This window comes from Meleagris gallopavo, chromosome 1, assembly GCF_000146605.3.
Source record: "Meleagris gallopavo isolate NT-WF06-2002-E0010 breed Aviagen turkey brand Nicholas breeding stock chromosome 1, Turkey_5.1, whole genome shotgun sequence".
In the NCBI taxonomy this organism is placed as follows: Eukaryota; Metazoa; Chordata; class Aves; order Galliformes; family Phasianidae; genus Meleagris; species Meleagris gallopavo.
The window spans coordinates 29,908,834-29,933,987 of record NC_015011.2 but is presented as its reverse complement, the minus strand read 5'-3'; the positions used below and the strand labels follow the sequence as shown (position 1 = coordinate 29,933,987).

General features: G+C 37.6%; 1 protein-coding gene across 1 annotated transcript in view; it reads left to right on the top strand.

The window, feature by feature from the left end:
• Positions 1 to 25,154, top strand: part of NELL2 (neural EGFL like 2) — a 123,949-nt gene that overhangs the window by 40,716 nt on the left and 58,079 nt on the right. The window contains exons 8-11 of the mRNA XM_019611217.1: positions 830 to 921; positions 3,762 to 3,864; positions 7,487 to 7,615; positions 20,478 to 20,603. Coding sequence (XP_019466762.1) covers positions 830 to 921; positions 3,762 to 3,864; positions 7,487 to 7,615; positions 20,478 to 20,603 — 450 coding nt within the window. The remainder of the gene's footprint in view (positions 1 to 829; positions 922 to 3,761; positions 3,865 to 7,486; positions 7,616 to 20,477; positions 20,604 to 25,154) is intronic.

The window sequence follows — 25,154 nt, the reverse complement described above, 5'->3', positions numbered from 1 at the left end:
ACCAAATGGGGACTTCAGTGAGCAACGTGTTATGTGCCACATCAGCACGTGCTGTAATGGTGGCATTGTCAGGGTGCAGGAGTGGCATGAGGGCTGATCATGGCATAACCAACAACTGGCCTGGGTCATCCTGTCATTTGTGGTTTGACCCTACTTAAAAAAAATAAAAAATACTGTCACTGAAAGTTTGTTCCTGTGCACTAAAATTCATATATTATATTTTAGCAGTAGTGGTGAATAATGGTGGTAATCAAGCTACAAATATGTAGCTTAGAAATATCTGTGGTGGTACTTCAGATGGCTGTGATAGCAAAATGCAAATATGTGGCTTCTGTGATTGCCCTTCATCAGACAGCATTCCTTCTCAGGACGCTGGTCATCTGTTAACGTTGCCTGCACTGTTTTCACATCTCCAAGCCCTTGTTCACCTCTGAGCTTTTCATATGGCTGCTGAGTGCAGTTCTCCCTTTTGCATTGCTCCTGGCCCCAGCTGCCTTTCTGTGCTTCATTTTTGTCCAGGCAGGCAGCCCACACCTTCCTTGTGTGACCTGTGGTGCATTGCTTTTTCCCTCTCAGTCTCTGAGTACCTCACCTTCAGTTCCACCATCCTTCACCTTCTATTTATACATGCTTTTGTGGTTCTTTCATGTTTTTTTTCTCTGATTTTTTTCTCCCTGTGATATCCATACTCCTGCAGGTGGCTTTAGAATATTCTTGCAGCTGAATCAGTTTTTAAATTCTAAAATGCCATTATCTCTAAAGAAGTGCATAGGTTCTATAAACAGAGTTCTAATACAAAATCTGTGATATTTTTTATTTTCTCCTGAAGCGGTGTGCATATTTGAAGGCAGAACCTACTTTGAAGGACAAAGAGAAACAGTGTATTCAAGCTCAGGGGACTGTGTTCTGTTTGAGTGCAAGGTAAGAACATTTTTTTATGATAAAAAATTCTTGTATGTTAGAAATATCAAAGTTCCACTATTGAAATACAGATAGGTCCACCGTAGGAAATGGCAACAAGAAAGTCATCTAAGGCATCCTGTATTTGTTTTGTCTTACTGAGTTCCACAGACAATTTTGCAAATACATTTGCTTTGCATAGCAGCAAGCCTTGATTACACAGCTTGATGGCTGAGCTGCATTTTTTCCTCCTTACACATCCTCCTCATCATCAGTAACAAGACTCACCAGGCTGTGTTATGTTTCCACTGACATCTGTGCAGTGCCATTGTTCACAGTTTTGAGCCCAAGTGCAAATGATGAACAAACATGATGGGGACATAATTTAGAGTGGAAAAGGTGGATGAAAAATAAGAAAAAGAGGGGGGCATGTTGGGTGTCCAGCTCTCTTCCTTACGTTGGAAATTAGAAGACTTGTCATTTGATTTTTAAGCAGAACACGCCGTGCTGGTGGCCAGAATGTGCTGCAAGAATAAAGATGCTCTGTAGACAACAAATGCACTTGGAGAACAAACTATATTCCATGGCTGCAGGCTGAGTCACCCACCTGCTGTGGCATGCCCTGCTTTGTTGCTGGGGCAAAGGAATGGGGTGGGAATATCTCTGGGCAGGGAGCTGCATGCTGCATCGTGCAGCTGAAAAACTGAATGCATGTTTCTAGGGAACAGATGAGAAAACTCCTTCCACGAAGATGCAGCAGAGGTCTGGGGATTTAACTGCAGTACTTAACACTGTACAAACTCTGTGGGGCTGCAGGAAATCTAGAATGACTCAAAAACTAAAGTATAAAATCCTTTCTGACTACCATAAGTCATGATGGTATGGCAGTTTGTGCCTAGACTTCAGATCCAGTCCACTGCTCTCAGGCCTGCGTTCAATCTTCCCTTTGGCATGCTTTTCCCTCCAGAAGCAGAAGCAATTTCCAAACATCTCCATACATTTGTGATAAAGTGTGTATCTTACAAAGAAAAACTGGTGACCATTGTCCTACTGTCATTGCTTTTCATCTGAGCTTAATTCTCTGAATGGGTATTTTGAAATCTTTTGAAAAAAGGAAGGAGAACATGGCCAACAAATAATTTTGGAAATGTATGTTTCAGTCATATGGCTTTCAGAACTGTGAGTTTATATTTTTCAGTGTGGCACCTGGGACATTAATTCTGTGATTAATTCACAGTCATCAGAAGTTATAAGTTTCATCTTTTTTGTGTGTATCAGATGCACACTACGAACGAAATGTCTCTGTTGGTCATGCGCTTCTGTGTTTTGTTGATTGATGGACATTAGTGGACTGTCTGCTTGTTCCTGGTTGAAATATTAAGCAGCAGCTTTGATTCATATTATCCTTTTTCAAGGTATGAAGTACACATTGTTTCTGATGAGCAGCCTCCTGACTGGTATTTCAGAGCAGAAAATCCCTGTGCTCTAAACTGTGTGGGTCATAGGAAGCCAGGAAGTCATATGTTGGCACTATTATATTGACAGTGGAGTTGTCATAAAGGAATGTAATTTGTAATCCCAACACAAGACAGACTTGATAGGACTGGCACAAGTACCGATTTCATGGTTGGAGGCCTATGGTGAAGTTATCAAGGTGGTATAGAGAATTCCTTCATTCAAGTTGCACATAATTTTAAACATCATAAACAGCAATTGTGTCTGCTATGGGCATGCATTTATGCACTTTTCTGTTTAAATATTGCAAAACAATTAAAATGAATTAAACATTCTGTTCCAAATAAGAGTCTGTAAAAAAAATTAAATGCAATCCAGACTACTCCGATATTATTTCTATCAAGGTTTATTTTCTTTATTTTGAAAGATCACTGGTTTTTGTTTGTTCTGATTTACAGTGCACATCAGCATCTGGCTTTATTTGTTTATTTCAGGTTTGGGCTGGATTGTTTAATGTAAAATTTGGGTGGTAATTTTGATTTCATTTTTATATACTGTGTTTAAAGATGACTTAAAATCAAATGCTAAACCTGTAATAATAATACATGCAATAGCATATTTATCAGGCATTTCCTTTCGTGCAGAAATACAGGGCCCTGAATTCAGTGAGCTCAACCAAATTATTGATTCCACGGCATAGGAGGAACATGTTATTGCTTTGTTTTTTGTTTGCTTTGTTTGTTTTCTGTTTTTGCTATATCAGGAATAGAGCACATCAGAAGATATTAAAGGTGGTATTTCTGTGGTGGCCTGATTGCTAAGATGGGCATTTCACTATGGTCATACTGCAGTGATTGTGTGTGACCTGCACTAAATGCCTGAAGATGTTCAGATAACATCTTGGCATTAGATGCTTCCAGATGCTGGTCCCAGTTTAATAAGAAAGCTTTTTCCGAAGATGGAATCAGTGCCTGTTTCTTTCCTTCAGTGTTTTTTACTGAAGCATTGAGAGATGTTCAATATCTTTATCTTATAAAAAATGTCTTATTTTATATTCTGTATAATTAGAAAGCTGCTTTAGAGGATTCATTATAACTCTGGAGTCTACAGTCTCTCTTTTTGAGAAAAACTGTTGCTCTTTTGGTTGTGGTTTTACGAGAAACTTTTGGGACAAGTTGCTTGAAAGCTAAGGTAAATAATGAAAACTGCTTTTATACTTTCTCTTACATGGAAAGGTTTTAGCATAGGGTAGTTCCTGATGCTTCTGTTGTGCTGTGCTGTCCTTTCAAATGGTTTTTAAAGGTGTCTGGGTTTACCATAGGTACTTTTTTTGTTTGTAAATTACAATGCCAAAAGCCAACTTTTGTCTTCTTCCACAACAACAATCAATTGCTTCCATCTGACAGGACCACAAAATGCAGCGTATTCCAAAAGACAGTTGTGCAACTTTGAACTGCCCAGAATCTCAACAGATCCCATTGTCTCACAGTTGCTGCAAAATCTGTAAAGGTAAGAAAATAACAGGACATAAGAAAAGTTCAGTGCTGTTTTGTTTCCTTATAGATTATATGGACTTTTTTGTGTGATCTTTTTGGATACGACACTCCTACATGTAATCACAGCGGGCTTTGTGAATCTGAATGGACAATTCCTGCATCATGATATCTAAAAGTTGCCTGTAAAATATCTAATTCTGTGAGATGCATTCACTGGCTCTTGTGTGTTTAATTCTAGCCAAACATGAGTAAAAATTCAAAGGAATTGTACACACGATTAGTGATTTCCTACTCCTAACTCATTCTGCTGTCTGAACAAAATGAAATTGGGAAAACATGTTCCTCAGCATCCTTCTAAAGTGCTTTGAGATGTCTGCTTTGGAGAACAGTTCGTGCTGTGCAGTTGTTCAAAGAGAGTCATATATTGTCGATCTGTTTGGAGTTGTACTCTGCATCTACAAGCAGAACCTTTGAGTGCTGTTTTGGTACACTGTATGACTTTATCTGTTACGCAAGTACTGGTCTTTTCCAAAGGTGCAGGAAGTATTCTGTCTTGAGCCCAGTCTTTTGATCTGTGGTAATATCAGTGTCTTCAAAGATAGAATCATTTGCAACTTCAAGTGGCTATGTCTGTTTTTCCTAAAGTTAAATAATGATAAATTGGTACCTGGCATGAAAGAAGATATTAGACTCTTGGGCTGATTTTAGATACACTTCAGTGGAAAGAAAAATGTAGCTAGACTTGTTTTGGTGCTGCTCAGCAGAACCACGAAGGATATGATTAATGACATCAAGTAGAGAGATAAGAAGAAAGTAGAAGAAAAGAGCTTAAGAAAAGTTGATAGCTCTTGAAGACTATCACAGTCAAAAAGAATTTTTTTCATGATAATTTTCTATAAAATCTTGTGCGGCTTAGGGAAAATAATTCTGTGTTTGTAGTGCCTACCAGAGCTAGAAAGGTTCAATATATGTCAGATTAGTGCTTTCTGATCATTTTCAGTCCTACCTGAACCATGCTATCATGGCCCCTCATGGAACATGCATTTTGTTCTTTAAACAAGAGGCATTCTTTAAACGGCATCATTAAGACAGCTGAGACAAGAATGTTAAGAATATTCATGAAATAACAACAAAAAAACCCAATCCTATCATCCACTTCCTGAATAACACCTACATTCTTAGTTGTGAAATGCCAGTCTGATACAAAGAAATCTGGACCAGGAAATAAAAAAAATATGACTGTTGCTTTGTTATTAACTCAGACTTCAATGAGGAAGACAACAAAAGGGCAAAGAGCAAATGTCACCTCGGGAAGAGGTTGCTCTTGACACACATTTTTGCTGTCATCAGTGAATTTTGAAAAACCTGTAATGCATGTAGAACTACTGAACTTTTTGCTTCTAACATAAATGCTATGTTAGATAACAGCATTGTGGTAGTTATGGTAAATTATATCATGCAAGTAAAATTAGCCAAACTTTTTTCTTTATCCATAGCAGAAAAGAAAGAACTGTAATCATCAGACTCCACTACACTAGTAGTTCTGTGATGTTTGTATCATGACCACATCACTGAGTTTAAGTACTAAAACCTTTTGCCTTTATGGACTCTTCTTTCTTTTTTCCTTTTCAGCTTGATTTCTATTGCTTCACATTGCTTATGATCTGCTCAAACTCAAAACATGCATATGAACTGACATTCAAGCAGAGTCTGCCCTTTGCCTGTTTAACATTGATATAGGATGGTTTAGCAATAGAGATCAATATATTAGTTTATGGACCAATATATTAGTTTAGCAAAAAGCAATTCATGTGTGCTAAGCTCAAAAACTTTCCAGTTTATCTTTTGCTTATTATGGGAACAGTCTTCTATTTCTGAGTGGTCCAGCTTCACAGAATCTTTGAAGTCTACTACTTTTATCTTTGCATCCACCAAATGCAAGGACTTTTTCTTGAGTTTCATATAAATTGTCTTGAGCTGTAATGCACAGGGTAACAAACAATGGATATTCGCCAAATTGAGGGAAAAGCAGCAGAAGGTCGGCCAAAGGGCACTGTGATGAAGAGGAAGATGAAATAAGGAGGAGGATGTAGGTGGCCTAAGACCATCATAGGCCCCCAGTATGCATACCAAGAGGAACATTAGCATAAAGTAATGAGATCTTGGAAGAGAATGAATATGTATGCCAATGTATTGCATATGTATATATCTTAACTGTTTAAATGTAGAACCTGAACTCTGAGAGGGCACAACTGATTTGTCAAGTTGCCTAGTACATATTGTGAAAATAAAGAAATGCTGGCTTTCTAACATCGCATTGGAGTAGAGGGTTTGCTTCCCAGATTTTTCTGATGACAACATGCTCACAAAATTTAGGTATAGAAGCGGTTTTGTATGAAAACAAGCAGAAGACCAGTGGAGTGTTAACAGTAATATTCTGCACCACCAGCAAATACTTGTTTGTTTTTTCATAAGAGGCCAATGTTGCAACATAATTCTAGCTTGCTTACATTCTGGAGTTGCTGCTATTACACCAATCTGGCGCTCCAAGCCTGACCCACAGTTCCTCAGTTCTCCCATGTGAGATTTTGAAACAAGGAGAGAGTCATTGGCAAAGATCATTGAAGTACTGCTGATTGACCAATTCTGATGTTTCAGCTACAGAGGAAAATGTTAAACAAATAAGATTGCGGTGAAAATAATGGAGACAAACATTACATCTTAATAGATAGATGTGGAAGTTTGGAATCTTCAAGTCAGTTACTGCAAACAGCTTGGATTTAGAATAATAAAGGCTGATTTATTTATTAGATTTCAGTGAGAGCAAACATAAGATATTAAAAAACAACAAGAGAAACAATAACCCACTGAGTTAAAGGGCTAATTCTAAATCTTTTAGCCTGGAAAAGAACTTAAGAATCTTAAAAATTTGTAATTAAGTTGCCATAGAAAACACACTTAAGAAATATTGAAATGGAAAATTAGGAGTAGAAGAAAATAAGGAAGGCCAAAAGGTAAGATGTTTAAATATAAATTTCTCTGAAATGGAGTAGCAGAGGCAATCTGGGAAGTGTTTTCAGTCAATGGAGCTTGAAAGAAAAAGATAAAGAGAAGAGAAAAGCAAAACGAGTCAATGTTAATCAAAGACTTTTAGTTAAATGGGGAAAGATTGCAAAAACACTTGGGAGTGTAAGTGCTAGGGGAAAAAAAAGTAATACCATTAGTAAATGAGCTACTGAATGTCTAAGTTACTGAGCTCTTTTATAAAAGTTTGGTAAAAACAAACAAACAAGCAAAAAACCTAAAGGAAGAAGAATGCATTGTTATGAAATGTCCTGTAAAAGTACTTAACAACAAGGAGACAGTAAGCAGATTTAAGCAAGCCACCTACCCAGCTGCCTTCAGATCAATGGCATAATCTGAAATTGAAGCGAAGACCTAGAGATGGTCTGTTCCTATGGCTTGTACTTCTCCTTTCATCGCTGCACACTTGATACAATTTCTTTTTCTGCATCTCATGAGCAATAGAAAAGTATTCTTTCACTTTACTGGAAAAAGATAGCACTGTCTTTGACAGGGGCGGTTTATAATCCTGGATTCCTTTTAAATCCTCAATCATATTTGTTTCTGTACAGGCCATGACTTTTGCACTGAAGGACATAACTGCATGGAGCATTCTGTCTGCCGAAACCTAGATGACAGAGCTGTCTGTAGCTGCCGAGATGGCTTCAGGGCCCTTCGAGAGGACAATGCCTACTGTGAAGGTAATACCTTGCAAAGATGCTCAGCTCCACTGTGTAACTTGCTGTGCGAAGACCGTATTGATTCATGAGTTGTCAGAGTGATGGGCCTATTAAATGTGAGTTAGGCAGCTTATTAATCAGCTAAAATAATTATCTCTCCAATTAATTCTTTTTAAAAAAATTCTCATTGGTGTAGATGTTGCAAGTTGCTATGGTTGAAGTCTGGAAGTAGAAACACATTTCCATAGGAAAGTTTTCCTTTATTTTCGTGGTATTCAGGTATTCAATCAACCTAAAAGTCAACCATCTGGATGGCATTTCTGTACTTTTTTCACCACTCTCCCATTCTTCCTTCCCAGTAAGTAAACAGAATAGGCTAGATACTAGTGTTATTTAGATACTAGTCAGTCATACTGAATGATGATTTATAATTTTAGAGGCTCTTCTGATATCAGGGAACAACCAGTTACTTAATCAGAAGAGGTGTTTCTAAAATTTGTATCTTTTCATTCTTATCCTGTAATCCTGTGAAACAAAACATCCCCCCTGCAGCACTGAAAGCCAGTCTTCTTTTTTTTGCTGTTACTCTTTCTCATGAAAACCCTGATTCTGCAAGCCCCTACAATTAGTATCAAAGACACAAGACTAGTCTGCCATCAAGCCATTCTTACACTAAAGTTTAAGTGCTATCATCAGCATGGCCTTTGGCTAATGAGCGATTCGGTCCAGATTTAGCCAGCTGAGCTGAAAATTAAGTGTCTCGGAGTAGAGTCTACAGTCCTCCGTAGTCCCACCTAATACCAGCACTATTCTCTGGTGACAGACAAGTAAATGGGATGGACTAGGGCCTTTTAAGAAGTTTCTTCAGCTGAATTCTTCAAAAGTTAATTCCTGCAGCTTGAATTAGTAGCTGCATTAACGCTTATCTGTAAAGTTAGATTTGAGAATTCATGTCTATTTTCATAAAAGGAGCATACATTTCTGCTTAATGTATATGGTAAGCCATTTGTTAGAAACTTGCTGTAAGAAGTAGAACTAAAAATCGTGCAGAAATAAACCTGGAAGGTATCTGACACCAGGACCAGCTATATAGCTTGTTCTTTGCTGAAGCACCAGTCATTTTTGTCACACACTCCTTGGGGACTTACACAGAGGCTAAGGTTGCAGATCTGCACTTCAGGGAACTCATCAGCCACTTCCATTTTGAGGGGGGCACTGAAGCCATGGAATCACAGTGAAATCAGGTGCTTAAAGAAGGTTTTTTTTTCTTTTTTTCTTTTTTTTTCCTGCAGCTACATTCTTTCTCTGCTGACTGAAAAGCAGAGAAATAATTTATGCTCTTAGTGATCTCCACATCACTCAAATTAGAGTCTGTTGCTATGAGAAGAACTTGCCAGGCATGTAACAAGTGAAAAATAGAAAGCTTCTTGATCATCACTGTTGGTGAAATGTTTAGATGAGGACACAGTTGATTGTCATAGGCAAGATCAGTGCATCCATATTATAAATGGATTTAGCAGTTTGTAAATTATGGTGTGAATTCAGCATGACAAATTTTTGAGAAGATTTCTTAGCTCGTATGCTTCTACTTGGGCATATGACATTGTTTCCAAAATTAATCATTGTAATACTATGTACAGATACAGAAAATGACATCCTAAAAACATATATGGTTTAGAACCTGCCAGGTGGGATTCTCTTAGCCTAGACTGAAGTTAGGGCTGTGCTGCCCACTGAGTGCCATAGTGGCAGCATACACTGGAAGTGTGCACCTCTTACACATGGGTCAACAGTTGGCCTTGGCTGAGTGTAGATGTTGTATGCTGGCAACAGGGGGAATAAGGTTAAGGTGGAACCTTAGAATTGCTTTTGTGAAAGTGGAGAGGCAGGGAACCAATGAGACTATAATAGCTGTGTTTGTTCAGAGGCATGCATCCCTTTTTCAAGCCCAACTGGACACTTTGGACACTGAGTTGGTAATTTCTGGAAAGACGCTCAATCTTAATATTAAAAAATGTAACAATAAAGGGCATAGTAACAATAGTGCAATGCCAAGTTTTTTCAGAGTCCTGTCCCTCATCCTAAATGGTTCATATTGCCCTCAACTCCCTTTCTCAGCACAAACTCTTCTTGCAAATGGCATTGTGACTTTAATTACTAGCAAACGCCAAGTGTAAAATGACAAATTAATACAAAACTTTTCAGAGACAACATTTTGTAATGGCTAGAGCCCATGACTATGATAGCTGTTTCTATGTTCTCACTTAACAAACTTAAAGTATACTGCAAAATTGGATGTCATTTATTCTGCATTAGAACCAGACTTCACCAGTCTTGATTCATGCCTAAGTACTGTTACAATTCAGAGAATAAACAGAAATAATAATGTTCCCATTGGTAGAACTTCTCCTTAAGGTAGAGCAAAAATAAAAATATTTAAAGCTGGCTTCAGTATTGGTGTTGAAAAGCTGCACGAATTTCCTTTGAATGATGTGAGTGTTTCACTTCTGTCCTGGAAGTAATGGATGCTTTTCCAAAACTATGTGATGTCTTTAGATACTGTTATGATAGATGCCTTTATGTTTTATAATAATAATATTTATTAATATTTATGTCACATTTAACTTTCCTTTGAGGACTGTTATAAGCAATACTTCTAAGAGTTGGGATTTCCTCAGTTACATGCTCTAAGCCTTATTCCAAGTACTATGAAATCTACTTTCTGCCCGAGGTTGTTGTGTGGTTTGGGATACCTTATGGATAGGTTGGGTATGGATTATGATATGTAGGTGCTTTTGAATATAGAATTCTTGGCAGTCCTCTCAAACTGGCAATCACCCTCCATGATACATTTGAGATAGTGTTGAGTGCCCACTAACTAGTGGTGGTGGAGCTACACTGAAGAAATTTTAAGGATAACATTTGTGACTCTTAGGTGCCAGGATATATTGGTGCATCTGGAAAAGTAAAATTTACTCAGGCAGCAGGATTAGACATCAGCTGAAATAAAGTGGTTTGCAAATAATCAGCTTGTGGCAGCTGTAAGTGTTCTTCTTACATCCTTGAACTTAAACAGTTTACACACACGGTATCATTTCTCAAAAGGGGAGGTGTCTTTCTTTGTGCCTTTTGGAGACTGTGATCTGAAGGATTGTTTGAAATTGGAGTTTTGGAGTTAAAAATAGTGCTCAACAATTTCTGGGCAAAATCTGATTTCACTTCAGGAGCATTTCTAAGAACTGCTGATTAAAGAAGGAGGTTGGTAAGATCAAGCAAGAAAATGAGAGAATGCAGTGGTTTTTTGTGAGCACTAGTTGCTCTTTTAGATTTTTACTAAAACACTACTAATAACACACCAGCATTTTGGCTGTTGTTGATCAGTGCTTGTGTGGTGTCAAGGCCTTCTCTATTTCTCACTTCCCTAGCAGTGAGTACGCTGAGGTGGGCAAAGGCAAGGGAGGGGATTCAACTATGAGAGCTGACCCCAGCTGGTCAGATGGATATTCCATGAAATATAACTTCATGCTCAGCAATAGAAGCTAAGGCAGCTGTTGCTTGGAGACTGACTGTGCATCAGTCTACTTATGGGAAGTGGTGAGTTATTGCATTTGCATTTTTTTTTCTTTTTTCTTTTCCCTTCACTACTTAAACTGTCTTTACCTTAATCCATTTGTTTGTTTTTTTGTTTGTTTGTTTTGTTTTTTGTTTTGGTCTTTTTCCACTTGCTTTTGCTCTTCTGATTCTCTCCCTTATCCTGATGGGGAGGAATGAGTGACTGGTGGTGGGCCACAGTCCCAGATCTAAGTTATGGTTGTGAGGATCACAACATTCATCTTCCGATATGTGGGAATTTAGTTGTAGTGCTTGCAGAGTACGTGACATAGCTAACTTATCCAAACAATTTGTGGAAGCATTTAATATTATCAAATATACTTTTTTTGAAGCCATTTTTCCATTTTTAATCTAACTTACACTTTTTCTTCAATAACTCTCCTAGTTTCTTTTCTGTTGCCATGTTTGTCCCAATTTCAAGAACACAGCCGAGATAATACCATAGACTGAGTGACTTTGTCTACATTTGAGAATTTTATCAGTTTTACTGATAATTTTCTCTCGAGGGGAGACTCAAGAGTCTTCAGTGTAGAGATCTGCATTTGAATAAGCTGCCTTGATTTGAATAATCCTTGGCTGAAGGAAGTACGGAGTCTTAGAGGATGAACCATCTCTTTCCAGAGTAGGTGTCCAAAGTAGGTTAGAAACAACACTTGGTTGGACCTCATCAGGATGTCCTCATCAGATTGCAGTAGGATATATATTCAATCATACTGGCCAACTGCAGTAATCAATGGGAGTGTAATAATGAAAAGAATATAAGTAAATCAGATGAAGACATCTGAAATGCAGATAAAGCCCTGAGTATTTAAATATATTACTTTAAATCTTGTGAATAATCAATGCTGTGCTATTTGTTGGCTTTGCTGTCTTTACAGTATGCACAATATTCTTTTGGTGAGAGTCCTACTTAAGAGCTCTGTAGTACTGTTTTGCTAAGATGAGAAACTTACTGAGCTTCTCTCTTCTAACCTAAATTCTTTTTTTTTTTTTTTTTGCAAGTGAGCTGTGACAATAGTATCACAATGTGTTAAAAAAATAGTTTCTCATCTGCATTAACTGGTAGTATTTGAATCATTTTGGATTGGGATGAAAAGCTAATAAAGTAGATAGAAATATTTCCATTCCAGGGAGGCAGAACGTTCCTCTCAAATCTCTATTAAAAAGCAATTAAAGTATTTATATTAAACATAAAATATTCATATTAAGCAGTTAATGTATTATCAATTATTAATATTTTTTTCTTAGCAAAGGCAGAAGATGCCAACTTATTTCCATCATTATGTAACTGAGAAATCTACATGTGAAGAATTTTCAGGCCAATTCTGATGTGTCAGTGTGGCTTATCTGCCATGGCTTTTATTCAGGAAGACGATAAAACATTCCTAACTTAAGACATACTGGAAATATACCTGACACTGGTGCATAAAGCACAGTATTTACTTGTGTACAGGTAGTCCCACTACCTATACCAATAGCGAAGTTTGTACATTTACAGTTCACAGGAGGTGATTCAGTGATATTTGATTTTAATTACTTCTATGGGAAGGATATTCAGTCTGATTCTATCATCCGCCCATAGCCAAGAGTGACAGTGGTGTTACTAAGAAAAAAAAAACACCTGAAACATCTTTCAAAGGGATTTTTGTAGAATCTCTTATAAACTCATACAACTCCAGTACTTGGTAAGGAGAGATTTTCTCTTACTGAGGATAACCATTTTCCCCTTGCAATAAAAACGTAGGTTGTATTTTTTTGTAAAGAGAAATTAAGGCGAACATCTTCATAAGAAGTGTTTAAATTTGCAATCTGAACAAAAGAGAAAAGAAAGTGAATCTTTAATGTTGTTCTTGTTTACCTTTATCTCCAGTTTTCATTTGTAGCTGGGAGATGTCTACTGAAAGAGTTAAATGCTTCCACTGTGCTCAAGAGTACCAAAATCCATACGTAACTTTCCTGACCTCAGTCTATACGTGCAATACATCTTATGATATGTAGAGGCTGGATCCCTAAGAGCTGTAACAAATGTACAGAGATGCTAGGCATTAAACCAGAGTGAATTTAAAATACAGACTTTTATAAACCATGCAGAGCAATAACAGCCGCAGAGATTATATCTGTTATGATACTCCAGCTAGTTGGGCATCGTTTGAGAGATGAGTTGTGATACTGACATTTATTTTTGTAGAACAGACAGTATTTTACTGAATAGCTTGTGGGAATATGCTACATGCTTTACATCCTGCCCAAACATCAAATGCAGTTTAACCCACCGACACAGTCCCTTACCATAGCTACTACCCTACATACATATGTCTTTCTTCTGATGATGAGTTTTAAATTACGCATGTGGTACAGTCTGATATATACCAGTAGTTTATTCATAAACATATTACCACTCTTCATTCTTTTTCAAAATAGTGGAAAACAAAAGTATTAAGAGAATTCTTGAAATTCACAGTTGAAAATGATGAGATGCTGTCATATTTTTAGAAAGAAAAATGATTTGTTTAGCAGTTGAAATTAATAGACCTATATCAAACACACTGTACTGCTGAAGGGAAATGGATCATGAGCTGTAATTTCAGTAACTTGTTCTGATTTCTGGAATTCACTAATTAATCATATGCAACATCATTTTTATTCTCAGTGTGCAGCTACATCAGACTAGTTATTTGGTGCCTAAGGAGAGCCTCCGGGTTGCTTTCATGTCTGACAGATAGCTATATATAATTACTTGTTTTATCATGTATACACTACCATATGAATTAATTATAAGAAATTAAATAGTAAGTAGATACAGTTTGCCAAGTAAAACATTACATGATAGCAGACAATATTTGTTTTCAAAAATTTCCTGTGATATATATTTTTAAAATGCATAATGTCTGTGGAGTCCAGCAATGTTTTCATGAGGCTGAAACGAAGATTGCATTATCTTGCAAGAGTCTGGCTTGCACTGGAAGCTGTTGAGCACTATCTGCTACTGCATGTTTAACAAGGACAGTTTTTTCTCAACAGTCTGTCTTCTCTTTCAAAAACTGGGGCAAAGTGAAATAAAAACAAGCCTTTGTACTGTTGAAAATCATATTTCTGAAATGCAGTAATGTTGTATTGTATCCTTTCAAAGCTACCTAAAGCTTCTGTCAAGGACTGCAGACCTTGAGTGACTTTGACTTTATTTTAAGCATATTTTCAATTCTAATAGCCTGCTCTCAAGCTGCAGGAGTCGGGCAGAAAAATCATGGACTTCAGCAAGGATCAGAGATTTAAAATAATGTGAAGGGAAGACCACTAAGATGTGTACCACGTGTGGATGTATGTATGTTAAGTATGCAGTTTAAGTGAGGGTAAGAAAAGAGCACACTTTATATGAGAATCTAATACTTAGAATTTATTTTTAGTCTAATTGATGCTTTAGCGGTCTAGTCAAGCTAAAACAACCTCTTATTAGTTCAATTACAAGAGTGCTAACGCTTATAATCCAACTCACTCGGTTTCTCTTAAGATCCATTAATAATTCAATAAAAATCAATAGACACAAGTAGCTGCCCATTTCCTCAAATGTTAAGCTCTTACCCTCTCTATACATCATTACAGTGAGACAGTGGGCCAGGTTCTTTGCTGAATGCAGCGCAGTGTGGATGGTGGAAGGTGTTTTTTCTTTTTTGTTTCTTTCTTCATGTATACTTAATATACATGAAGTATATACAAATATACTGAATACGTATGGTATGTTTTTTGCAGTTGATTCACAAGAGTAGTTGTATTGTGACTCAGGTCCTCGTTCTTCCCTCTTTTGAAGGAACTGTAGAAAAGTAAGTCTAAAAATGAAGAAATAAGCAACAAAAAAAGAAAGCCAGCGAAGTCAGAAAGCATATACATAATCGCTGAGTAATTTTGCTAGGCTTTTACTATATGTTGGTAACGTTAAACTGGTTTGGTACAAGGCTGTGTATTTGAGTGGAAGAAAGACTCAAAGATTATCTACAAGGTCTGAGTGATGACAGCTACGTCAGTGCAGTCAGATGGGATAAATAACGTGGAAGATTGTGAGAAAATACACAAATTTGACTGAAGTGGAATATGACAAATGGAAACTCTGCTGTGGTGGATATGGTAGAGCAAAGCAAAACAAAAGAGCAGCAATAGATTTGTGACTCACTATAGAAAGAGTGGTAGTTAAAGCTTAGGTTCGCCTGATGATGGAGAGTCTAAGAAGAATGGTGGGAGGAGAAGCAGCAAAGGCTTTGCCAAAGCCCTGAGGTGTTTTGTTTGCTTAGACTGCAGGTGAGAAATGGTATATACAGGAAGAGAATAGTGTGAAAAACAAAGCATGCAAGATATGGTGATTTTTACTGAAAATGAAGGGAACCTGGAGAGAATAGGAGTCTGGAAGTACTGGAAGTTGGGGAACTGGGAGACACCCTAGTAAGAACATTTTAATGAGAGCAATGGAGTGGGGAGTTTTAAACTTGAACAAGTTGAAAGAGTGTGAGAATGAGTTGGTATGTTTGGTGGTAAAAAGAAGAAAACAAGTACTTTTACAGGTGAGCGAGCTGATGGGAACTTGCTTTAAAGTTAGGGAAGCCTATTCTGTCTCTTTTAAGGAGAAGCTAAGGAGGGATGGGCTGAAAACAGGAGGAGAGAGAACACAAGCAAAGATTGAGACAGGACAGAAGTTACTCAGACAGGTGAAAGATGCCAGAGAAGCTGGGAAAAGGACTGTTGTCAGTGGAAGGAAGACAAAGAGAAAGGAAAATGACAACTTTTGCTTTTTTGTGCAGGAGAGGTTGTGTTGATTTTGATCCTGCATTTTCTCTGGCAGTCGTTGCTATTGGTTGCTCACTGCTCATACTCCTTTTTTGTCTTCTTACTGGGTGACTGACATCTACTGATCTTCTGATGCCCTTTTCCTAGGTCAGGGAGCAGATTCTATTTCTATGAGAGTAGTGATAAAAATAATAGTCTGAAGTCTGTTTGCAGTGACTGTCATTACTGGCATCCATCCTTACTGGCATCCATCCTTGGAATTCTCAGCAGAGGTGTCCCAGTCTCACAGGAAAGGTGAGCAAATGACGCCCTTGCTCTTAACAGTGTAGCCTTCAGGTCAGCATGGAGGTTTGCTGATGAATTTGTGTGAGGAAGGTGGAAAATCTTTGCCCTGCTCTACAGGTAAATGTGGAGCTTCCCATTTTATGGGCTATCAAGATGGAGCCTTTTATAACAGGAAAAGTTTTTCTGTTTTTAAATTTTAACTGAAGGTCTAATCTACTCTGCTCTCATGTTCAGTGTACTTTTTGATGCTCTTAGGAAACACATTTTTATAAATACAACTCATAATGCTCCTGTTTGCTCTCCTCACATGTACTTAATACTATCTGTTGCAAAAATCCTGCAAGAGCTTCTCCCTGCCAACCATATGCCTCTGTAAGTGTGACCAAGGAGATCCTTTGTGCTAGATTACCAGTGAATTTAAAGGAAATGGCTGGAGGCAAGACACTATCTATGAAGGATCCTCAATTCTGGAAGCAGATTTCTCTCTTCGTTTTCCAGCACAGATTTACTGATTTAGTACCGCTCTCATTTGTTCTGGCAGACTTTTGGGTAGATAAGGGTAATGATGGATAGTGAGGTCTAAGGAGAATCTTTGTTTGTTGGCTTTGGTCAGCAATGATTTATAGATTACAGATCAAATTCTCTTCTTATTAATGGGATTGTTAAACATGACTGGGATTTTCATTTTAGGGAAGCAAACTTATTGGGTACAGGAGTAAGGGAGGGTAGGGAAAATTTTCCTGGATTGTGTATTTTGTATAAGTTTTGTGACTGCTTGGGGTAAAGAAGAAAAAAAAACAACTTTTCTTTGGTTTTGAAATTTTTGCAGCTATAAATAAATAATTGAAGTACAGATTTCAAATATGTCTGCACTCACCAATTTTCCCACATACTCCTCTTTCACCTACTCCACTTGCAACAGAGCAGGTTGACAATCTCCATGGCTATGTTGTTGTCAGTACATCCCAGCTGGTGGCTCAGCATCACATCACAGACCGAAGACACACAAGCCTTTATTGTTGGGTTTTTAGAAGCATTGTGTGGTGCATTCATCCTATTGAAGTGATGGACTTAAAGATCTTATTGGCTAAGCAGTAGACACTAATGGGCATTCATATCCTAACAAAGCTTTTGGCAAGGTAAATTAAGATAAATGTTGTAGGCTTTTATAGATACAGAAATACATCAGGTTTCTGTTGTATTAGTGCATTTGTGTCTCAAGGTGAATAAAAAGCTAAACTGGTGTTTCAACCAGTAAGCAGGACGAAAAGGCTTCTATTCTGGAGGTCTTAAAAGAACAGGTACTGGACTCTTTCTCCCCCCCAGTTCAATCTTCTTCAGTCTATCTACCTTAACCAAATATATGCAAAGGTAGCATATAAAGTTCTAAAGGGGGAATGGAATTGCATGTTTTTGTTGTTTGTTTGTTTTTTGATTGTTTTGCAGCAAGCCATTTGATCACTGCTTTTTTCTTTTTATATTAATTATCTTTTGTGTCCGCTGGCAGTGTAATTTAGGGTAACTTGCAAACTATTCATAGAAGCAACCTCTTATCAGATGTGTGTCCATGATGTGGAACAATGGAGTTTTAACACTTGCTTAGGGTGTTTTTTTTAGTGCCAGTGTAAGATAATAAAGAAGTAGTAGCAGTAATACTCCTATTTTCTATAGGCACTATAGAGAGCTGGCAGGGAAAGTGTTTTGTTTTCTGGTGAGTTTTAAAAATCAGTTTGAAAAGTAAATCAGCTTGGTTTGAATGAAGCACTTCAATCCAAAGTCAACCTGATCATTTTGTTGTTGTTGTTATAACAAGTGAATAAGCAAGGCTTTGAAATAAATCCAACTATAAATAAAACATTTTGCAAAACCTCAATACGTGGTATGTTGGCAAAATGAAAGCTTTTATTTAGAACACTTCCAAACTAGGAGGTTTGAATCATTAGCATTTTTGGTCTCCTGTGGCTTTTTACCCAGCAAAGCAATTATTAATGCAGTTCACAGAAAGTCCTATTTAATGTTTTTGAGGCTTTGGATCTTTAAGTAGAATTTTCCACTGGTGTCAAAGCTGGCTCATAGGCAGTCTGTTGAATCAAAGAACATAAGGCCTCTAATTACTCGAAGACTGATGTTGTTACTTAAATATAAATCAACACCATTAATTTAATATGGAGTTGTGAACTAGGAAAGTGAAAGCCACTTGCTGCATCATTTGTGGGAGTTGCTGAGGCATGTGCAGTAGCTTCTGACTGCTTTTGTGAACCCCACGTCTACATTTCTGCAGAACACCTGTATCTATTTCAGCAGTTTGGGCCACTTCCCACTTTCTGTGCAAAACAGCTCCTGCTATTTTGATAGCTTCACTTTTTTTCACTTTCTTTGGTGATTTGCACAAAATGCATTGCCTCATTATGCTCACTGTACTCACTGTAAGTGCACATTTATTTTTGTATTTATGTATGTATGTGAAAATGACAAGTGCTTTTCCAAACCAGTGCCCATATGTACATGATTCTTCTGTGCCTGCAGAGCTTACACGGGAAGAAAGGAAAACAGCTGAAGTTTATTGGCTGTGAATCTCTTGGGAACTAAATTTGTGAAAAAATAGCTTGGGTTCACCCCGCTGAGCACTTACAATTGTCAACTTCATGATTTTTAGTGATATGTTGCCAGCTTCTCCAGCAAAGTCCCCAGGACATTTGCTCTGGGCAGAGAAACCGGGACCTTCTATGCTGGGAAAGCGTTCTTCAAAGCTGAATGAAACAGAAAAATGATTACAGGATCACTTGTAGTCAATGTGTCACACTGTTTTGTACTGAAAAGCAAATTTTCTTGTGGAAATGTAAAGGGAGAAACAGTCAATGAGTACATTGAGACAGTACCCACTGATTTTAAAAGGCTGGGAACAGGAGGAAGATTTGGAAGGAAAGCATATGACCTAAACAGGAAAAAAGTACAGAAGTTAATATTGTTGACATTTAGGAAGTCAACTCTGATTTGAATTTATATATCCAACCTATTGCTTTGAACTATCATCAAACTCTGGAACATCACTCTGTTCCCCATCTGGAGATTTTATTTTCAAATCTGAAAGCTGTAAACAGCATTGAAAACAGGGAACATATTAAAACTGATGAGCAGGAAAAAAACATGGCCAACAATCCACCCCTTTGATTTGTGACATACTTTTCTAGCAAGATTCAGTGGCACACTGCAAGACAATTTAACTAGATTTACAGAGCATGTTAATAATGCTGTCTTTATCATTGCTATTATGGGAACAGCATGCTACTAATCGCTTCCAAATTAATATTGCTTTTATTCTTTGCTGCATAAAAATAGTGTGAAAAGCTGCTTTGTTAATTTTGGTTCTTTCTCAGTCTCACCATTGAAGTGTAGCGTAGCACCATAAATAGGACTAATTTTGCAGCCAAAGTGAGTATCCAAACCAATTACGTTTTGACTTCCATACCTACAGTGACTGATGTCTGGAGTTTCCTCTATACCTAAATGCTGCTGCAGGTATTCCATTACGACAGGTATTTTTATCAAGTTGCATTTTTTTCCCTCAAGAGCCCGTGTTCTCACATGTTCTTTTCAGGTATGGTGTGTGTATGTATATCTGTGTATCTGAGTATTCACACACTCACATTAGTATTTAAGAAAATATGTAAAATATATAAAGTTACCAATTGCCTACTTCATAGCTCTAAGATAAACTTCTAATAAGCTCTGGTGTCTTTTCAGAACTTACCGTGTTCCTTACAGGTCCTTTCCAAACAGCAGTGCCTATTAGCTCCAAGGAACATGATATACATAGTAGTGTGTTTCTATACTGGTGCCTGCAGTGTCTACACGAATACAGTGATGGATGCCACTGCAGTGCTGAGGCAGTTGTTCTCCTGTTTCAGGCCTCCAGTTATTCTTTCTGTTCTTCTTTAAACCATAGAAATAGCAGCATAAGCACTTCAAAAGGACTCAAGAAAGATCCAAGCCACTGTAATCTCCTTTGTAACTCCACTAACAGCTGTTCACAGAAAGCTCATGCTGCTCCTGTTGTTTGAACACTTCAAGGAGTTGTTTAAAAGTGGAAAGCAAAAAACTTTCCAAAATGCATTGCTTTTCAAGGAACGCATTATTTTCTGGAGTGGGGTATGGAGCTATTTTAAAGAACGCTCTAGAAATTGAGTTATCTTCCTCTTTATCCTGTTCACAGATATCGATGAGTGTGCTGAGGGGCAGCACTACTGTCGGGAGAACACCATGTGTGTAAATACACCAGGATCCTTCATGTGCATCTGCAAAACAGGATATATCCGCATTGATGACTATTCATGTACAGGTGAGAGGGATATGCTTGCAAAATGAAATAGCAGGATGATAGCGTTTAGAAACTGATACGTTTCTTCTAAAGTTAATCTTTGTTAGGTTTACAAAACATCTACGTGAAACATTAAACAAAATAAAATAATGACAAGGATGTGGTGTGGTAAAGCTATTACTTTCTTACAGATTTTGTGTGTTGCAGTGTTTGCCTGGAGTTGTAAAGAAGTCAGGTTTGTCTCACATCTGCATGAGCTTGGGTGCTGATAGAAAGGTGAAGAGAGGAGGATGAAAAACAAGAGACCAAAAGTAGTGCTCGTGGGTTCTCAGTTTTCATGTGGCATACCAGTACAACTCCACTTGAAGACAAATAATGCTTCTTCAGACTTCCGATGGAGATAAGTGTAGATGTTAGATTAGATACATATTAGATATTGGCATTCCCTCGTTTTTTAAATTTGCTGAGACCTGAGCAGTTCTCCAGCCAAATGCCTTGAGTTTGGATGGCAAGAGCTCAGTGAGTTTCGTGCTGCTGGATGTGATTTTCTGTCTCATCTCTGCAGCTTGCATTCAGGTTCTGCTGACACCAGAAGCTCCAACAGAAGTGCTGCGTTCATGCTGACTTTCACTTGTTCTAGTTTTCTTTTACTGCGAGTTATTTTAGGGTTATGGAATGAAAACTGAACATTTAAAATTGTCTTCCACATCAGTGCCAATCTGTTTGTGAATGACCAAGTTATGGGCTGCTTGTAACAGGTCTTTCCTGCAGCAGCCAGTGTGTTTCTCATAACTCTCTCACGTTTTCCACATTCTTAGCTGATTGAAACTATTGCTTTACTACCTGCTGAGTGTGAATCTTGAGATTATTTTAGGACTGCCTTTATCTAAATCGCCATGATACTTTTTCTACTTTGGTTCTCCTAATTTGCCATTCTAATTGAACTCTACAAGTGGTGAACTATTGTAAATAACTTCACAGGAGCACTGGGTGCCTGTAAATATAGAAAAAGTATTTCTCAATGTTCTGAACACTATATTCCTCTTATTTGCTGAAATGTGTTGTTATGAAGTTCGGTGCAGTTCAAAAACTCTAGACAATCCAATGTGTGGAAAACCTGTTAGAAATCCATTGCATATTTTCCATTCCAAATGGGGGTAGGCTTTTTATTTTTAAATAATAGTTTCTATTGGAATCAGCCTGGTGGCTGACAAGATGAATGATTTCTCCTCCACGCTTTCTATGATCAAGCAGAATAAGGTAATGCAAAAGGAAGTGAGGTAGTAGATGAAATAGGTTTGTAAGGTTTCAAATCTTGAGTCTCCCTAGGCTAGATGAAACTTACGTCTGAGAAATGCCACTTGCTGTGATGTGAAAACTAGAGTTTCTCTGGAGTTAAATTATAGTGGGTTCTGGATACTGAGAGGCAACCATGAGGAATGCTATGTCCATTGACAATATTTCCAGTAGTGGCAGGCTAAGATAGTTAAGTCTGTATGCCACAAAATAAATTGATTTTTTACTGGCTCCAACTCCAGTTGAGGTGTTCATCTGTTAGTGACATACATAGAGTTGTGAGAATCTTGCATGACATTTTCATTAAACAACAAGAAGTGAAAGGTCAATTATGTTTCAAAAATTGAGTGAAATATAGGAGATTTTTCAAGTCATTTGCTTTGATCAGTAAATGGCATTCTGTGCTTGTTTTAGTCTGCATAAATAGTGTTGAGAACATTTACACTAAAATGCTGGGGCAAGTGGCAAGTGTCTGTATTTGTACGTGAGGCTGCCATGATTTTTTCACCCATCAGCATACCTTTGCTGATTTTTGCCTCCTATTAAAGCTCCAGATGTATGAGACTTTTGTATGCACCCATTTGCCCAGATATAAATCTGAGGTAAAGTGAAGACAAATAGTGCGTGATGCTGTGGTTTTGACATAGAGTTGTAAAAGTTTTAACCTACTAAATTGTTTAAAGTTGTCTTTGCTGAAGAAATTTATTGTGTTATGAGGACCACCAAAAGCTCCATTTAATAAAAACAATGAGTACAGGACATTACATGTTAATAAATCCATGCAAAATGGTAATGGGAAGGAGTTTATGATGATAATGGTAGTACTTTTCTGTCCTATGAACAGTTTAATAGCTTCAGTTTGGATATAACTGACTTTTCATAAGCAGTGTTTATTCTTGCAGCAAATAGTTTACTAGGAAATCTCATTATGCTTCATTCTTTTTTTTCCCCTTGTTTGTCTTTATTTTTAACTCGAGCCTTACTGGCATCCTGTTAACTTGAGACTAGAGAAAGAAAAGCATTTTCCAAACAGATTCTGTTTAGAGAGTCAAGGCAGTAAAGTATAGTAAGGACTCAACCTGCATCATTCACATTTGCTCCTTATAAGTCCATCAGTCTCATACTGCATTTTATGACTGCAGAAAGTGGCAACTTTGCCACTTCTAGATTTCAGATCCAGATTGTCTGTGTCCGGCACACCTCCCTGTGCACTGTGAGCTCATGGCACCTGAAGATTATTCTGGTTAAGCTTCACAATTTTGCCGTGCTGGTGGCAGTTCCTGAAGTTAAGGGCATAAACCGAGCCTTTTTATCTGGCAGAATAGCCAAACAGTAAAGGGAAAAACAATCACAATAGACCAAAAAGACAGATTTGCAAATTAAGGAGATATTCTTCAAAAATTTTGGAAGAGTGCCCTATTTAACTTAGTGTATCTATGAAATTAAGACTATGCACTGTCCTAACAATATTTTTCTGGGTTTTTTATTCTATTTGTCAGGTTTACTGTAGAAGCTGCACTGGATAGTTGATGTTGGTACAAAACTGATGTTTACATCTGGCAAAAATGAAAAGTGGAAAAGATGTAAAAGAAATAGAATTTTAAAACCTATTCAAACACTGATATCTTTATGTTCATAGCATCAGATAGCTTTTGTTTTATGTAATTCATGCAGAAGGTATTGTAGGACGTAACATCTGCATTGCTCCTTTCTCTTGAAATACCTGAAAGCGTCAGCTTTGATATCATCAGCTATCAGCTGCTATGGAAGGTGTATAAGGATGCCTGATGTCAGCTACCCATGAGAACTATGCTGTAGAAACCTCACACAGATGTCTCTTATATGCAAAGTCAGTCCTGCATGTCCTAGGGATCTACAAGCATACTACAAGCATTTACAAAGAGCCCAGGCTCAAAGATTTGAATTGATGTGGTTGCATAAATATATAGTTCTGTTCAAATGTATCAGTGCTTGTGTACAGAAACTCCAAAGCATTTTGACATTTTCCAGTGTTTGCAACTAAACTCTCTTCCACAGAATTTAAAGTTTTTGGCAAGTCTCTATTTGCCATACTGACAATTCCAGCTTTAACTTGCTGGCTGAAGGAGACAGATTTTTAATCCTGCTCAGGAACAACAAGAATAGAGCAACAAGTGCCTCTGTGTGCTACTAAATGTTTGATTTTTAAAATATATTTCAGATCACACTGTTCCTTGTAATACTGTGTAATCAAACCCAATTGTGTAAATGTAGCTGTGCATAAAATATCTGGCTTGCTGCAAGCTGGACCTAAGGTCTGCTAGCACATTATTGGGAATGTTATTAAGTAGGAAGAAGACATTTTTAGCTTAGAATTAATGTGTCATTGTGTGCACAGGATTGCTGAAGCACAGGAAGATATTGAAAAGATACAGCTGAACCTTGATGAGGCAGGTTGTGATGTGAGTGATGTTCTCACAGCTTGCTGGCAGACTAACGTGGTGCCTTATTGTTCCGTTCTGATGCACACATGCTTACATATGTAATTTATCAGTCATTGATCGAAATGGAAGAGAGATGTAAAATCAGTGGTATTTAAGGTTTTCTCTCCTACATGAGACATTTGAAAAGAAATCTGTGTTATCTGTCTCTGTCAGAGCCCTGTGCACAAAGGACTGATTTAGGCAGCATATTGCTGTTCCCAAAGCATCTCCAGTCTCTTTCTTCATGGCATCTTTATTGCAAGTTTTACAATAGATCTGAGTTACATTATGATTTTCACAACAAAGGATGTAATGAAGACATCAATTTCAGATTTTGTTATTTGTATTCATCTTGGAAACAAGTTTCGCAGGGTTAGATTGAGTTAGTCACAACCGTATTTACACAGAAGTCTCTTGTTCGTGGCTGATTTTATGTTCAGAAATCAATCATGGCTATGAGAAGGGGAGATGAGTCCTAAGCTGCACTAATATGCCAAATGGTGCACAAACTGCAAATTAAAGGCATAAAAAATATGCCCTGGGCTACCACACTTTCCTTGGTTTCATATTGTCTCATTCCCCATCCACTTTGCTTCATAGGACCTGAAGCGTTATGGCATTGCACTGGGGAAGGCAGGCAGAAAGTGGCACAGTGCTCTGCTGGGATAGTTTATGTGCATAGCAGCGTGTGGCACCATCACTGGTGTGTATGATTAAATTTAAATGCCTTAGTATTTTTCTGGGATAGTAATACTGGCATCCTTACTCTGTCTGGGGTTATGAAAATGCACAAGCTGTTTTCTTGGCTGGAAAA